At 40.4% G+C, this 18279-nt stretch overlaps 1 protein-coding gene across 3 annotated transcripts in view; it reads right to left on the bottom strand.

Moving 5' to 3' along the window:
- The window catches only part of poc5 (POC5 centriolar protein homolog (Chlamydomonas)), a 105555-nt gene that overhangs the window by 77329 nt on the left and 9947 nt on the right, over positions 1–18279 (bottom strand). For 2 of the 3 annotated variants that reach the window (XM_078563579.1, XM_078563598.1), the window contains exons 3-4: positions 9452–9602; positions 4008–4115 (exon numbers count right to left, since the gene is read on the bottom strand). In XM_078563579.1, coding sequence (XP_078419705.1) covers positions 4008–4115; positions 9452–9602 — 259 coding nt within the window. The remainder of the gene's footprint in view (positions 1–4007; positions 4116–9451; positions 9603–18279) is intronic. The other variant, XM_078563588.1, reaches the window with a different exon arrangement.

The raw sequence follows: 18279 nt of genomic DNA, 5'->3' as shown, positions 1-18279 counted from the left end.
GAAAGCAGATGGTATGGTTAAAATCTCAAAATACAGCAATTTGCAAAATTCAATTTAATACATCTAGTAAGTTGAAGTCTAGCACCAGGAAAAGTGATAAAGTTGCTAGATTGTCATAAAAATATCTCAGCTGATTCAGAGGAAAATCTGCCATCCCCATTTAGTCATATGTAGTAGACCAGACAGCTAAGTTCAACAATATGCAGTTGACACAATCTCCCTGAAATAGCCTAAGCAAGTGACTCAGGTCACAAAACAAATTGTTACAGAACAAAAATATCAGCAACTTAGACATAGATTAGGCCAAGGCTCAGTCAATTCAAGCCTACTGCTACTCAGTAATGCCTAGAAACTGGTGCCAATGTTGGGAGAGCAGCCCCACAGAAAATTAAAATGGGTCTGACTTAAGAATATTCAGTCATATCTATCAGTTAACATCCCAGCCTCTATCCCCATCTATGAATATGTCCTAACCCACTGACAGATTAGATCTACGAGTGGGGCACACCGGTATACAGTTGGGTGGATTTAACACTTGGAGTCCTCAACAGAGCACTCAGGCCCCATGAAGACTCATGGAATCAGGTCAAAACTTTTGCTGATTGCCACCATTCTCAAGTGATGAATTAATATTCCTTCATATTGAACACCAATTGAAAAAAGCAGGGGCACAAGGACATACAATTCACTTCGGGAAGGAGACTTCAATAGCCACCACCACCAAGCTCTAAAGAACATGGCTATCAAACTGGGCTTACAGCAGCTGCCAAAGGAACCAATACAAGGGAATAGCCCACCTGACTTCACTAATCTACCTGTTTCAGACATCTGTACACGATCGAAATGGAAGGACTCAGTGTTCACTCCTTGTGAAAACAAAGCTTTCCTTCACAGTAACAATATCTTCCAGCAGGCAAGTAAGTGCAACTAATTCTGAATAGTCAACAGACCAAAACTGGATATTCATGAAGCACTGAGTCATCATCAGAAAGGCAAACCATTACAATCTGTAAGGTGAAGGCCTGATGTATCCCTGATCCCTTTCTCACCAAACGAAAACACCAATCCTTGTTCAATGGGGAGTGAAGGGTATGATAAGAACATCACAGGTTACCAGAGAATTAGACCTCAAGCTAGAAAAACTACAACAGATGGCTACTGCGTGCTAAATACCACAAGTTAACAGGTTGTGGACAGAGTTGAGCAGGTCTTCCAATCTATTCAGAGTAAAGCCTCTTCGTCCACCAATAATCTCAACTGATTATGTAGGGTTGAATCAGGTGAGGGTGAGGGAAAAAGTGAAAGCAACAGGTCAATGAACATTCTCAACCAAGTGATAGGCATCAATGGGGACTAGAGGAGAAAATAAACATTTGCCTGGATCCAGTCTAAGGAAATTAGCTTGATGAATTGATTGGAAGAATTTGGACGTAGTGACAAAAAAAATGATATAAAACTAAAAGCTATTATATTTAAAACTTTTAACTTTGGCATTAGCGGTGGTCAAAGTCCTGGGAAGCCCAGAGGACACCCAGTCAGTGCAATGGAAGTGTTGCAGGCACAAGTCAGTAGTCTCTCAAAGCATTTATTATAATGCTCAAATTTACACTTGGCTGATTATGTTGAAGCATATCTGCTTCCCATATCTACAGCAGTAAAAAATGGATGCATTTTGAGCTCTGTCCTGTATCTTTTCAGCAAGTTGTGTCTCTGGAAACAAACAGAACATGTCTTACAATGGAAAAGTTTATCCCAGCAGCCATTGATGAACAGTTCACTGTTTTTAAGATCCATTTATGGATGCATTATTTTCAGATTCCTACTTTCAAAACAGCACTGTGTTTGGAGAGGCAGCCAACAACTTTTGATTCCAATATTGAGAAACTTAGCACACAGCAAGATAGTACTATAAAATTTTACTGAAAATTCAGTAACCCTACAATCATTAGCTTGGCTCAGTTAGCAGCACTCTTGGACAAGGTTGTAGTTTTCAGCCCCAAACCAGGAGCTGAGCGCACAGGCTAACATTCCAGGGCAGTATAGAGGAAGTGCTGAATTGCAGAATGTATCATACTGAGAAAAGATTATCAAATCAATGTGAAAATGCTACATATTAAAAATGTTATTACACAATTTGAAGAGATGCTGGACTTCTGCCAATGTTCTGGCCAACATTCCTCCCTCAATCAATATTACTAAAGTATACACGCCCATTTATCTCAGTGCTGTTTGTAGGTTGCTGCTTGCACAGAATGACAATGTTTGCTTACGTTACCATCATTGAACTTTGAAAAGGCCAAGGCACTGACATAATAATGAGTGGAGTGCCACAGGGATCAGTGCTGGGACCTCAACTGTTTACAATTTATATAAATGACTTGGATGAAGGGATGGATGGGATGGTTGCCATATTTGCTGATGACACAAAGATAGGTAGGAAAGTAAGTTGTGAAGAGGACATAACCCAACTATGTCACCTTGTAGCATCCTTAAGTGAGTGGTCAAAGATTTGACAAACGAAGTATAACGTGGGAAAATGTGAAATTGTCCATTTTGGCAGAAAGAATAAAAGAGAAGCATATTATCTAAATGGAGATTGCAGAGCTCTGAGATGCAGAGGGATTTGGGTGTCTTAGTGCATGCATTGCTAAAGGCTAATATGCAGGTACAGCAAGTAATTAGGAAAGCACATAGAATGTTATCATCTATTGCGAGTGAAATTGAATACAAAAGTAGGGAGGTTATGCTTCAGTTATACAGAGCATTAGTAAGACCACATCTGGAATACTGTGTACAGTACTGGTCACCTTATTTAAGGGTGTAGATGTGCTGGAAGCAGTTCAGAGAAGGTTTACCAGACTAATACCTGGAATGGGTAGGCTGTCTTTTGAGGAAAGGTTGGACAGGCTAGGCTTGTATCTGCTGGAGCTTCGAAGAGTAAGAGGCGACTTGATTCAAACACAAAAGATCCTGAGGGGACTTGACAGGGTGGATGTGGAGAGGATGTTTCCTCTTGTGGGAGAATCTAGAACTAGGGATCACTGTTTAAAAATAAGGGGTCACCCATTTAAAACAGAGATGAGGCAAAATTTTCTCTGAGGGTTGAGAGTCTTTGGAACTCTCTTCCTGAAAAGGCGGTGGAAGCAGAGTCTTTGAATATTTTTATGGCAGAAGTGGATAGATTCTTGGTAAGCAAGGGGGTGATAAGTTATCAGGGAGTAGGTGGGATGCAGATTTGAGATCATGATCATATCAGCCACGATCTTGTTAAATGGCAGAGTAAGCTCAAGGGGCCGAATGGCCTACTCCTTGTTCGTATGTCCATAAAGCACTAGTCATTTTGACCTGCCTACTCAGACTGTTATTCTACAGTTGGCTATAGAGGCTAAAAGGCTTCACCAATATTATGCTGCACTTATTATATCCTAATAGTATAAATGTAGAATAAATAAAACACTTAGGAACAAATTGAGTGATAAATTACTTTAGAATGACATATCATTTTATAGATGTAGTATCTAGATAGCAAGTATATAAAAGCTTTTGAAACCTCATCTGTTTAACATCTGCAACTTTTTGCCAGGCATTTTGGGGGTTAAATAACTAAAGGAAAACAAATTACAGGCTTTAGAATATTGAAAATGATCAGTTTGTGATAGCAACTTATGGAGTAATAAACAATACTGAATGTGCAAGTTTTTAAATAAAAAAAGTCTTGAACCAGCCAAAATATTTTAAAAGTGTGACAGGTTTTCCACAGCCTTCGTTTGAGTGTAAAATAAGCTTCAACTCCCACTGCCTCAAAGTTAATTATATTTTTGCAAACAAGTCAACAGTAATATTTCAAGTACTACACCAGAACTCCATCTTACAGAATGATATAGCACAGCACAAGAGAAGGTCATTCGGTCAAAAGTACGTGGCAGATCCTTGAAAGAGCGATCCAATTAGCCCCACTCTGCTGCTCTTTCCCCATAGCACTGCAAAATTTTCCTTTGAATTTATACCTTCTGGTGGTTTTTCTATCGTTGCTGAATCAGGTTTGTCTGGGGCCGTTACTATGTCTGCAGTCTTCTGTCTTACAGGGTTTTCATGTCTTTTTTCCGAAATCGTGCCTGGTTGAACATAAATTCATCAGTTAATTCTCATGGATAATTTGCATTCTCTAGTCTTTTTAGTAAAAAAGTAATTGTAGAATTTTAGTGAATGTAACAAGTATAATGTTAAAAAAGGGACAAAGTAGTGGAATTCAAGATTTCCCTTCTGTTCCTTATAAGGCAAAACCTATCAAACAAAGTGTTGGCTGTAAAGCACATGGGAAGTTCTGTGATTCTAAAAAGCACTATATAAATGTAAGTCTTTCTACTCTTTCCTTGCAATTTTAAGGCCTTGATACTGAAGAATTTGTGTGCGTGGTTCTAGAACTAAGGAGACACTTCAGGGTGGGTGAAGAGAAGCAGCATTGCCTTTCATTTTGAAAGTAGAGATGACAAGAACCTGTGGCGGCCTAAAGACAACTATAGGGGGGGGCCCCACTCAGTATTGAAAGGGTTAATGGAACAATTGAATTAAACGCTTGAGCCTAAGAGAAAAACACTGCAACCTTGAAGAACAATAGCATCTTGTCTGACCACTATAGCAGGATGGGCCTGGAGACATTCCATATGTCTCTCTCTCGGGCCGAATGTAATCAAAGTTGTGATAACCAAGTGCATAGGCACCGCACCTGTTGTGGTGGGAATGAAAATTAACTAAAACATGGATTGGTCAGTTAACATATGTAAGTAAGCGGATTGAGATGTGCAAAATTTACTGAGTGGTTGTAAAATGCTTTTAAGCAAGTATTTGTGTATTCTGCTTTGAGACTGTACAATAACTCTCGCTGTATTGTTCTCCCTTGTACACAAGTAATAAATGGGGTTTCTATGACGAAATGATGCCTCGGTGTGATTAATCTCCGACAAACCAAATATACAGGTTACCTGATTAGCAGGCTGGGAAGCAAAGAAGACAAGAAATATGCAAAATACACAGAAAGCTTTCCCAATGGTAGCTAGAAGCAGTGGCTGCAGTATGGAGGCAGGTCACAAGCCTGATCATTAGTGCGTTCTATTTATCCTTCTCAGCTTGGGGAGGGACAATGAGGATGAAGATTGGCCTGAACATCTCCATGAGTGATGGATAAATACAAGTGGTGGCTATTCATGCAATTCCTCCTAGAATTGTGCATAAGCGGATATTGTGAGGGGCCAAAATTAAGATTGGCTTTGATGCTTTTCTTGGTTGGACAGTCTGATGGTACCTTCTACACTCCAATGACAAATATTAATTTGAGCACACCAAGGATGCCAGTGTCTGTTCAACTGTAACTTAACAATTGTTTTCTGAAAATAGTACATTAGATTAAGAACAAACATTGCAAGTGAAATAATAATCAGGCTGTTAGTGCACAAACAGTAATCAATATAGCATGTTGTATAACAATTGCTCAAACAAAAATGTTGCATTGCAAATTTCTGTTTTGTATGGGTTAGTAAATTTATAGAGAAGGATATTTAAAAACATACATTTATGACAGGTACATTTCAGTTAAAAGCTAGTTGCAGAGAAAATATCTAATTAAACTGTAAAGATGAAGCATAAAATTATAATGCCAACAGAAACAATTCTCAATTCTGATAAGACACTTTAGCAGATAGATTGAAGGAGAAAACAAAAAGGGCTGATGGGATCATTTATGATTCATTATCAAAAACAGCTTGGACAGCCTCAATATTGACTAAGCAGCATTAAGACAGAACTCTGGATACGCCATAAATGTGTAGGAAATGGGCCCAGTCAAGCTAATGGTCCAGTAGTGGGTACTCATCTGCTGCTGCAAGCATTAAAGATGACATTTATGATTTACATTTGAATTCACTGTTTTAACAGACTGTGGTGCACACTATTGCTTTTCTAAACAGAAAACGTTTATGTAGTTAAAAAGGCAAAATCATAAGAGTATCAGTTTCCAACTCTAATCAAGGTTTGTATTTACTTCTGGCCTTTTAAAAATGTTACATTTTACCCATAGGAGGTAACATTTGTTCTTGGAAAGGAGTTCAATCTCACATTCCAGCAACCATGCTGTGGGGAAAACACTTGATATGTATACTTTGTCTTTCTGACTCCCCCCTAATTGGGAAGGAAGAGGTATTTATGTAGCAGAGGCAGCTTGCAAGTATTTTTTTGCTTGTTGTTGCTTCAGTAATATAAGCCACATATAATACAAAATGAAATCAATTAACTCTTGAAAATGATGAGCATTGAGCATGAATAATAGATGATTTAGGAGGCAGTATAACTTTCAGACTTGGCTGGATTTCTTGAACATTGAAGAATCCTTTCCCCAACAAAGCAAACTCCAGGAGCTGTCAAAAGTAATTGCACTAGTAGGATTATTTCTTAAGAACAGCACTCCCTAGCTAATTTCTCCTCTCCCTTTATTGTACAATGGCAAATCTTCTGTGTGACAGAAAGAACATGCATTTATATAGCACCTTACATGATATTCCATTGTGCTTTACAGCAAATGTATTACTGTTGGATGTGGGGCCACCATTGTAATATAGAGACAGGGCAGTCAGTTTGAATAAAGTATGGTCCTATAAACAGCAACGCAATAAATTACCAGTTAATCCACAGTTAATAATGTTGGTTGAGGGAGAAATAGTAATAGTACCAGAACACCAGGGTAATTTATCTGCTCTTCAAATATTGCCATATGTCATGCACAGTCCTATTCATACCTTTAAACATATGCTGCATTCAGTATATAATTTTCTGGAGCTGTCTTTTATTTAAGAATGGGTGCTAAAAGACTGTTAAGATGGCTGCTGGAGGTAAGGTAACTCTTGCAATTTCTGCATTGACTCAGAAGAGTTTCAATCCTTTGAAAAGCTCATAATTGAATAACGATGGATAGAGTGCCTCCCCTTTGAATGGACATACCCAGTGGGAACACATTTGTGGAATTTACACTGCTATTGTTTATGGTTTACCCAAAACTCAAGTCAACAGATTTCCATACTTGCATTGGAAGCAGTACAGCAAGGGTTCATTAAATTAGACCCTGGGATGAGGGGGTTGTCTTATGATGAGAGACTGAGTAAACTGGGCTTATAATTTCGCTGGAGTTTAGAAGAATGAGTGGCAAACTCATTGAAACCTATAAAATTCTGAGGGGGCTCGATAGGGTGGACGCCGAGAGGTCGTTTCCATTGCTCGGGGAATCTAAAACATGGAGGCACAGTCTCAGGATGTGGGGCCAATCATTTAGGACTGAGATGAGGAGAAATTTCTTCACTCGAAGGCTTGTGAATCTTTGGAATTCTCTACACCAGAGGGTTGTGGGTGCTCCATCGTTGAATACATTTAAGGCTGGGATAGACAGATCTTTGGTTTCTCAAGTAACTAAGGAGATGGGGAGCGGATGGGACTATAGGGTTAAAGCCCAAAGTTTAAAAAAAAATTTATTCATGGGATGTCGTCATCGTTGGCTCGGCCAACATCTTCTTGAACCGATGCAGTCCGTGGTGTAGGTACACCCAGTGTTGTTAGGGAGGAAGTTCCATGATTTTGACCCAGCGACAGAGAAACAGCAGCGATATATTTATAAGTCAGGATGGTGTGTGCCTTGGAGGGGAGCTTCCAGGTAGTGATGTTCCCATGTGTCTGCTGTCCATGTCCTTCTTGATGGTAGCGGTTATAGGTTTGGAAGGTGCTGTCTAAGGAGCCTTGGTGAGTTCCTGCAGTGCATCCTTGTAGGTGGTACTCATTGCAGCCACTGTGCGTGAGGAGGTGGAGGGAGTGAATGTTTGCGGTCGGTGTGCAAATCAAGCAGGCAGCTTTGTCCTGGGTGGTGTCAAGCTTCTGAGTGTTGTTGGAGCTGCACTCATCCAGGCAAGTGGTGAGTATTTCATCAGACTCCTGACTTGTGCCTTGCAGATGGTGGACAGGCTTTGTGGAGTCAGCAGGCAAGTTACTGGCCGCAGGATTCCTAGCCTCTGAAAGCTCTTGTAGCCATGGTATGTATATGGCTAGTCCAGTTCAGTGTCTGGTCAATGGTAAGATCAGCCATGATCATATTGAATGGCAGAGCAGGCTCGAACGGGCCATGTGGTCTACTCTTGCTCCTATTTCTTATGCCCTGATGTTCCAGACTTCATGTTTCGAAGTCCAAAATTTAACAAATGTGCACTGCAGGAATTAGTTAACCACAAGTAGGTGTGAATGGCCCACCCATTCTGCATTATATAGCAATGGTTTCTAGCTTTGAACCATTCTGGGTGGACAATAGAAGTATTGGTCATGTGACTGAAACTGGCTACAGGTAGTGCATCTATTATCCCAAGAACCAGAGAGAAACTGGTCAGTTTACACAGAATACCACCCACAGGGCATCAGCAGCAGAAAAGGGTAGTAGCTCCATGCCTTTTTAAACATGGAAATTGCTATATCTTAAGTTCGCCCCAGCCATTCCTTTTCAAAAATCTACCAGAACAGAAACTTGACGACCTGGTAAGAATACCCACAAGTAACATACTTTGTGAGCTGCTGAAGAGCCATTTCTTTGAAGGAATCCTATAACAACACAGATATACAATCCCAGTTACTGAAACCACTTGGACTACCTTTTTGGAGTGAACCACCTTCAATGGGCCCACGATGACTATTTTTCCAATGACGAGACAAACATGTGAACCATTAAAGTTTTTTTTGTTCACAACTTGTAAATGTGCACTATCCTCTTGAACTGCATCTTTCTTGAGTGTGCATATGTGAGTGAGTGATGTAACGTTTAGACTTTTGGGACGAAAGCATGAAGAAACTCTTCCTTTGTTTAAACCCACGAAAACTTGCTGATTATTTAAAATTTGACCACATACTCAGGGGTTGAGAACATACCCAACTTCTTTTGCAAAAACGCACTGATTACGGACAGTTAGGGAAAGGGGACAAGGGTTTCACTTATCTCCTTTTCGTAACACATGGGATCTTTTACATCCATCTTCAAAACAGAAGGGGGCATGTGTCTTACTGGAAAAAATGACACCTCTGGTAGTGCAGGACATCAGCAGCAAGGGCAGTAGGCTGTATTATTACACTTAAGTGTCTGCCTAGGCTGTGTTCAAGTCTCTGGAATGGGACTCAAACTCTCAACCTTCCGACTCAAAAACAAGAGAGTGTTAACACTGAGCCAAGACGGACACTTACATAACTTACTCAACCTTCACGTAAAGTCAAAATTGTATATTTCTGATTGTTAACATCAAGTTTCTAACAATGATTATAAAAAACTGTAGAGTAGGCTAAAATTTGCACTATAGAAAGTTTAATTATCTTTGGTTGGCACAGTTTTAAAGGAAACTTTGGAAAGCACTAAGACTGTATTAATCTGAAACATCTTCACCTGCAAAATGCTGAGGAGGTTGGTCACCTTTCATTGTACTTGAATCTTTGCTGCCTGTTGCAAGCTTTGTTACATAATGTGGCTGTTTGAGGGCACCAGAATCCCACTTTGGAGTTACTACTGCATAACGTAAGAGCTCTTCATACTCGTCCTTACAGGCAGAAGAAAGAAAGAAATGCATTTAGCACTTTTTAAAAAAAAACAACCTATTACTTCAAAATAACCACATCTGGTGCACTCAGGACAGAAAAAAACTGAGCAGAATTGACCTTAAGTGCAAAAGCAAAATACTATGGATGCTGGAAATACTTAGACGGGGCAGTATCTGTGGAGAAAGAATTGGAACATTTCAGGTCAATGACCTCTCATCACTGGTTATTTTGATCCAAAATATTAACTTTGCTTCGAACTCCAAAGATGCTGCCTAATCAGAGTATTTCCAGTATTTTCTGGCTTGATTTTAGCTTTAAAATCAATAGGCTAATTGTAATAATTACATTTTACATCAGCTAATTTTAGTACATTCAATCTTCTCAGACTCATCTTAAAGCCAAAATATCTTAAGTTTTGACACCACAGGGTTCCTGCTACAATGAAAACCTTCAGGTAAATCACTTTCTAGGAGTCAGCTTTGGTCTCTGGTGGTATAATTTCCAAAATATTTCAAAACTAGTTAAGCCAATATACCATTAGCATCATATTCATTTTATCATAGGATGGAACTTTGACTTTAGCGAAAGCATAAAATGGGGGTGGCAGGTCATCCATCTGTTATACACCCTGAATAATATTATTTTTTATAATAGCGAAACAAACACCCTGTTACTACTTAATTTACAGTCTTGCCAAAGTTTAAAGGTCCAGCCATAGTATTTCTCAATTGATTACACCAGGTTAACCTTCCTGTAATGTATTTAGTACAGCATCTCAGTAAGCTTAGGACTACACAGTCAAATTTAAGATTCAATTTTGGACAATCACTTAAAATTTGATGAATGCATAACATAACATAAGAGCTTGATTTTAAGTTTGAACACATACCGCATGGGTACACCTATCTAAAATGAGAAAAATCATGGCACCACCCACCCACCTTTATCACACATCAAGTACACTAATTTACTGTGACTAACAAAATTTAAGTTGTACTAAAGTGTATTCTGGAATTCTTATGGGTTTGTAGATTGATTTCGCACTGTTCATTATTTTGGTGAAAACTGTAAATGAGGTGAAAGAAAAACAGCTAAAAGAACAAAATGTCAAGTGTAAAGGAACTATCATATTTTTGCAAATATTACTGTGGGATACTTTAAAGCAGGCTTATGTTTGTGTGCGTGTTTCTGAGTGTGTGAATAATTTAAGTAAACTGCAGACTATTAGACTGCAAGGTTTGAATCATCAAAGGGGGTTAAGTGTAAAAACCAGGCATTTGAAATGCTAATGGAGGAGCTAAGTAAAATGGAATTTGCATTTTTGGATAAGTGGAGAGGTTGTTGGCTTTCCCAAAGGGACAAGGTAAGATGTTTACAACTGACAAGGTAAATAAGGCAAAGTTGTTACATTTATTTTTCCCAAAAGTGATGGGCATAATGACAACATAAAAGACTTTTATATTCTGGGAAAAGTAAATTACAAAGACAGGTGGAAACAATGGAATTTACAGATCAAAAAGGAGAAAATATATTTGGAGAAAGATGGAAAGCTGTATGGGGTGTGGCCATGTGAGGTCTTGGCTGTGTGAAAGAGACTTGTGAAGAAGCAGCCTCTAGCCACCTGAGAGAGCAGCGCTTGCTTGTTCCAGCGTTCAAGGTTTTTTTTAAGAAGTCTTGGAAATGCATTGTCCAGTGAGAGGGAGAGGGAAGCTGTGAAATGCCTCCCTTACAGAAACAGTGGGTGCTTGTGGTAATCTTGCTGGATATATTATTGATTAATAATCTATTTTGGACTGTTGCCTGAAAGGGGAGTGTAGTTGGGAGTCTAGCTAAGAATAAACCTTGTGGGAACTGTCGTAAAACTAAATATAGCTGTGTAACAGAAATCTTGTGTTTAAGCGTTCTTTCCTTTTGTCAATAAATGTTTTAATTTAGTCTTTAAAATATCTAAAGGTGGCAGTGGACTTGTTACTTCTGACTTCAGTGCACAAATCTTCTCATAATAAATACAAATTGCAAAATCATTGTGATAGCGTGGCCAAGTTTCTCTCTGGGATTTGGTAAACCTGGCACATGCCACCTGCCACATCATAACACAAGGCCCGGGCTTTATGGAGAGCCCAGTAGGATGTTAAAGAAAAGTAGCTTATGTGCATATTTTATAAGCCAGGTCTCGTTTATATCAGACATTAAGGGGAAAATAAATCCCTTCAAGTTTCTGATTATAAATCTTTCATATAGTGTTGAGATTCTGAACTCTCAAACGTATTCGACTGAATCCAGAATTGTTCCCTTTCTCTGCTTCTTTCAACATTATTTTTTTAATCCACTCACTTTTCAACACCAGTTGACCACCGCCATCACAACTTACATAATATATAGCACCCCTAACATAATCCAAATGCCTCACAGGAGTGAAATTTGACATTAAGCCAAATGGCAATATTAGGAAAGATGATGAAAAGCTTGGTCAAAGTGAAGCATCTTAAAAGGAGGAAAACAAAATAGAGGGATGGAGAGGTTTAGGAAGAAATCCTAGACCTTAGGGCCTAGGCAGCTGAATTCATGGCCACCAATGATGGAACAATTAAAATTGGGGATGCTCAAAGGGCCAGAATTAGATAAGCACAGATATTGGAGAGTTTTGGAGCTGGGGAAGGGGCGTGGCTCAGACATAGGGAGGGGTGAGGCTGTGGAGAGATTTGTAAACAAGGATGAGAATTTAAAGAGACGCTGCTTGACTCGGAACCATTGTAGGTTAGCGAGCACAGGTGTGATGAGCAAATAAGGCTTAGGATGAGTAAGGACACGGGCATCAGAATTTTAGATGATCTCAAGTTTACAAAAGGTAGAATGTGGGAGGCTGGCCTGAAGTGCATTGGAATAGTCAGATCTGGAGGTAACAAAGGCTAAAACTAAAACTGTAACTGATCATCATTAGCAATTATGTCTACATTAAATCGTGCACCATTAGATATTGTCCAGTTTAGTATTTGGTTTTGCTTGGTCCACAGGAGTTTGAGATAAGGCAGCTAACATTATCCCCAGTCCTAATTACATTTTGGCATGCACTAGGGCCTCTTGCAGTGAAACAAAATTGATGTGAAATAGGATGTTGTATGAAAGGTTGCCTCAAGCCCTTCAGCAGTCCTCAGGTGAATGCAAAAATACTACAGATAATGATCAAAAAGAGATATGAAAAATAAAAAGGGTCCAGAGTTCAGACTTTTGTTTTGAAAACTTATTTAATTTAATAAACCATACAAAATGACAGTGAAAATTTCATAATTGCAAATTAAAGAAAATGTCTACAATCTAAATATAGCTTGTATTTAAATTCAACACAATCCCATCTAAAGCGTGGTGTAAATGCGAATGCATCAAGGCTTACAAGATATAACTTACATCTCAAAAACGAACCAGGCCAAATACAATGGGTTAAGAGGAGAAGAGGAAAATAAAACTAGCAATGAGAAAATGAGAAAAGAATGGCAGTTAACATAAAAGGGAATCCAAAAATCTTCTAATGGCATGTAGATAGTAAGTGGGTAGCAAGAGGCAGGGTGGATCTTATTAGAGACAAAGAGGATGATATATGTTTAGAAGCACAGGGCAAGGCTAGGATACTTTGAGTACTTTCTGTAAGTGCTTAGTAAGGGGGGGATGCTCACAAAATATCAGAAACAGAGATAGTAGAGTGAATGAATGGGGCGAAAATTGATACACAGGATATAGTGGAAAGGCTGGCTATGCTTAAATTAGATAAAATTGCCTGGTCCTGATAATTTGCATCCCAGGTTACTAAAGGAATGGGAGTGAGGATAGTGGAATGGCTTCCCATAATCTTCCAATCTTCCCTAGGTAGAAAGGAGGAGCCAGGGGATTGGAGAGTGGCAAATATGACATCCTTTTTCAAGGAAGGGTGTAAAGACAGTCCTCATAGCTGTGTGCCAGTCAGTTTAAAATCAGTGGTGGGTCAAGTTTTAGAAACAATAATCAGGGAAGAAAAGAAACCAGACACTTGGAGAGGTGCGAGCTAATTAAGAACAGCCAGCACAGACTTGTTAACGGCAGATTGTGCTCGACTAATCTAATTGAATGTTTTGAAGTAACAGGGAAGGTTGATGAAGAGAAAGCAATAGATGTTGTCTCTATGGATATTAAGAGAGCCTTTGACAAAGTACCATAAAAAAGGCTGGTTATCAAAATTGAGGCTCATGTAATGGGAGGGTCAGTGTCAGCTTGGATAAAAAATTAGCTTAAAGATAGAAAACAGAGTGTAGTGGTAATGGGTGTTTTTCAGACTGGAGGATGGTCGACATTGGTGTTTTCCAAGGATCTGCGAGGACCACTGCTTTTTTGATTTATGATCAATGGCTTGAATTTTGCAATACAGAGTACAAGTTCAAAATTTGCCAATGATACTAAATTTGACAGACAGCAAGGATGATACCAACTGTAACAGCACATAGAAATGCTAGCAGAAAGTGCAGACGAGTGGCATATGGAACATAATGCAAAGAAATGGGAGGTGATGCATTTTGGTAGAAGGTTAGGGAGAGGCCATATAGACTAAATGACACAGTTCTAAAGAGTGCATGGACAGAGTGACCTAGAGGTTCATGTGCATTGAAGGCAGCAGAACATATTGAGAGAGCAAATAGTGAAGCATGTGGGATCTTGGGCTTCATAAATAGAGGTACAAGTACAAAAGCAGGGAAGTCATGTTGAACCTTCATAAATCTCTAGTTAGCCACAAGTTGGAGCATTAAGTCCAGTTCTGGTCACCACACTTTAGGAAGAATGTGAAGGTCCTTCAGAGGGTGCATCAAGATTTACAAGAATGAGTCCAGGGACAGGGATTTTAGTTACAAGTTTAGGCTGGAGAAGCTGGCGGTGCTTCCCTTGGAGCAAAGGAGATTAAGGGGAGATTTGATAAAGGTGTACAAGATTATGACATGTATGGACAAAGTAGTCAAATAAAAGCTGTTCCCATTAATGATGAAACAAGGACCAGGGGACACAGCTTTAAGGTTTTGAGGGAGAAATGCAAGGGGATGCGAGGAAGAATTTTTTAAAAAATGCGATTGGTAATGACCTGGAACTCTGCCTATGAGGGTGGTGGAAGTGGAGATGCTACATGATTTCAAAAGGAAATTGGACGGGCACACGAGGGAAAAACTTTCAGGGCTACGGGGATAAAGTGGGATATATGAATGACTGGGTTAGTCTACAGAGATCCAGCATGGTCTTGATTCTGTGCCGTAATGGCTTTATGACTGAGTCCCGTTCACCCAGTCCCCCATTTTCACTGACCTACATCCATTTCCAGTTAGGCAATTTTTTGTTTTATTCATTCATGGAATGTGGGCATCGCTGGCTGGGCTAGCATTTATTGTCCATCCCTAATTGCTTTCGAGAAGGTGGTGGTGAACTTCCTTCTTGAACTGTTGCAATACATGTGATGTAGGTACACTCACAGCGGTGTTAGGGAGGGAGTTCCAGGATTTTGGTCCAGTGGCAGTGAAGGAGTGGTGGCATAGTTCCAAGTCAAGATGGCTTGGAGGGGAACTTCCAGGTGGTGGTGTTCCATTGTGTCTGCTGCCCTTGTCCTTCGAGATAGTCGTAGTTGTGGGTTTGGAAGGTGCTGTACAAGGAGGCTTAGTGAGCTCCTGCAGTGCATCTGGGATGGGAAGTACTGCTGCAAGTGTGCGTTGGTGGAGGGACTGAATGTTTATTGATGGAGTGCCAATCAAGTGAGCTGCTTTGTCTTGGATGGTGTCAAGCTTCTTGAGTGTTGTTGAGCTGCACTCAAGGCAAGTGGAGAGTATTCCATCACACTCCTGACTTATGCCTTGTAGATGGTGGACAGGATTTGGGGAGTCAGGAGGCGAATTACTCACCTCATTACTCGCTGCAGAATTCCTAGCCTCTGACCTGCTGTTGTAGCACAGTATTTATATGGCTAGTCCAGTTGTTTCTGGTGGATGGTAACCCTCAGGACGTTGATAGTGCGGGATTCAGCAATGGTAATGTCATTGAATGTCAAGGGGCGATGGTTAGATTCTCTCTTGTCATTGCCTGGCCCTTGTGTGGCGTGAATGTTACTTTCCACTTGTCAGCCCAAGCCTGGATATTGTCCAGATCTTGCTGAATTCGGACATTGGCTGCTTCAGTATCTGAGGAATTGCAAATGGTGACGATTGCGCAATCAGCGGCGAACATCCCCTCTTCAGACTTTATAATGGAAGGAAGGCACATCCTTATTTTTAAATGTCTTTATGGCCTTGTCCCTCCTAATCTAGGTAACCTCCTCTCACCTCCACATGCCCCCCCGCCTCTCACCACAACCATCTTATGTCTGTGCTCCTCCAATGTTAGGATCTCGGATTTTAAATCTCTCTAGCATTGGCGGCTGTGCCTTCAGCACCCTAGGCTTTAACTCTTCAAGTTCCCTCCAAAAATCTCTTGTGCTCTTTGAGATGACCCTCAAAACCTCCCCGTTTAAGTTTTCAGTCATCTGTCCTAATACTTCGTGTGACTCAGTGCCCAATTTTTTGATAACACTCTTAAGAAATGTATGAGGACGCTTTATGTTCCAAATAAATGCTCCTTTCACAGTCCCACTGCTGAATAAGGCAAAAGCATAGTTTGATGAATTCAAGGCTGCAAACAAGCTAATAACTTTGTTGCACCCTGAATGTTTCCTACAGCCATGACAGAATAATTCAATTGCTAGATGAAAGTCAAAGTGTCTTTTGTACCTCAGTGACTGACTCTAAAACAGTTAATAGTAATGTTGAACTCCACAAAAAACTGGAGCTCTACACAAAACATGTTCTCTGTACTATAATTTATGGCAAGTTGCAATTTTTTTTTTATTCCAGTGACTGGGAGGAGAGAAATGGAATCACGTGTAATACACAAGGTTATACCTGGAACCATTTTCATAAATCTACATTCATATTCTAAGAATCAAGCTCAATGTATCGTTTACTAGAAAACACATCCATGCAAAAGAATAAAAAATTCAGAATCAATTAGGGATCAGGACAGAGTTGAGAGAGAGAGAAACTGTTGTTGCAAATGTGGAGTTTAAAAGGTTATTGTGTTTGGGGATTGCGTCTTTAACTTAGGGTAAAATGAAGGTTTTTTTTCTTTATTTATTGTTTCACAGAATGTGGGCCTTAATCTTTTGCACTGCTGTGCTGGGCTACCCCATCATTGGTGATGGGGATATTTGTGGAGCCTCCTCCTCCAGTGAGTTGTTTAATTTTCTATCAGCATTTACGACTGGATATGACAGGATTTCAAAGCCTAGATCTGATCCGTTGATTGTGGGATCATTTAGCTTTGTTCATCGCATGCTGCTTCCGCTGTTAGGTATGCAAGTGCTGTAGCTTCACCAAGTTGTCACCTCATTTTTAGGTATGCCTATTGCTACTCGTGGCATGCCCTCCTGCACTCTTCATTGTAGTGTCCTCGGCCCAACCATCTTCAGCTGCTTCATCAATGACCTTCCTTCCATCACCAGGTCAGAAGTGGGATGTTCGCTGATGATTGCACAATGTTCAGCACCATTTGCGACTCTTCAGATACTGAAGCAATCCATATCCAAATGCAGCAAGACCTGGACAATATCCAGGCTTGGGCTGACAAGTAACATTTGTGCCACACAAGTGCCAGGCAATGACCATCTCCAACAAGAGAGAATCCAACCAGCGCCCCTTGATGCTCAACGGCATTACCATCGCTGAATCCCCCCACTATCAACATCCTGGGGGTTACCATTGACCAGAAACTGAACTGGACCAGCCATATAAATACTGTGGCTACAAGAGTAGGTCAGAGGCTAGGAATTGTATGACGAGTAACTCACCTCCTGACTCCCCAAAGCCTGTCCACCAACTACAAGGCACAAGTCAGGAGTGTGATGGAATACTCCCCACTTGCCTGGATGAGTGCAACTCCCACAATACTCAAGAAGCTTGCCATCATCCAGGACAAAGGAGCCCGCTTGATTGGCACCACATCCACAAACATTCACTCCCTCCAATACCGATGCACAGTAGCAGCAGTGTGTACCATCTTCAAGATGCACTGCAGGAATTCACCAAGACTCCTTCAACAGCACCTTCCAAATCCATGACCACTACCATCTAGAAGGGCAAGGGCAGCAGATAGATGGGAACACCACCACCTGGAAGTTCCCCTCCAAATCACTCACCACCCTGACTTGGAAATATATTGCCATTCCTTCACTGATACTGGGTCAAAATCCTGGAACTCCCTTCCCAACAGCACTGTGGGTGTACCTACACCTCATACACTGTAATGGTTCAAGAAGACAGCTCACCACCATCTTCTCAAGGGCAACTAGGGATGGACAATAAATGCTGGCCCAACCAGCGAAGCTAACATCCCGTGAATGAATTAAAAAAACTAGGTTTGATACTCTGCTTGCTGGTAAGGATGTGGAATTGCGAGGCCATGAGGTTATAGATTCTGGTTCAATATAATTCTGCTGCTGCTGATGGCACACAGTGCCTCATGGATGCCCAGTTTTGACTTGCTGGAACTGTTCAAAAGCTATCCCATTTAGCACAGTAGTGCTCCATCACAACATGATGGAGGGTTTTCCTCAAGATGAAGATGGGACTTCATCTCCACAAGGAC

This window comes from Cetorhinus maximus, chromosome 2, assembly GCF_964194155.1.
Source record: "Cetorhinus maximus chromosome 2, sCetMax3.hap1.1, whole genome shotgun sequence".
Classification (NCBI taxonomy): domain Eukaryota; kingdom Metazoa; phylum Chordata; class Chondrichthyes; order Lamniformes; family Cetorhinidae; genus Cetorhinus; species Cetorhinus maximus.
Note: the sequence above shows the minus strand (reverse complement) of the source record. Positions and strands in the feature narration are given on the sequence as shown.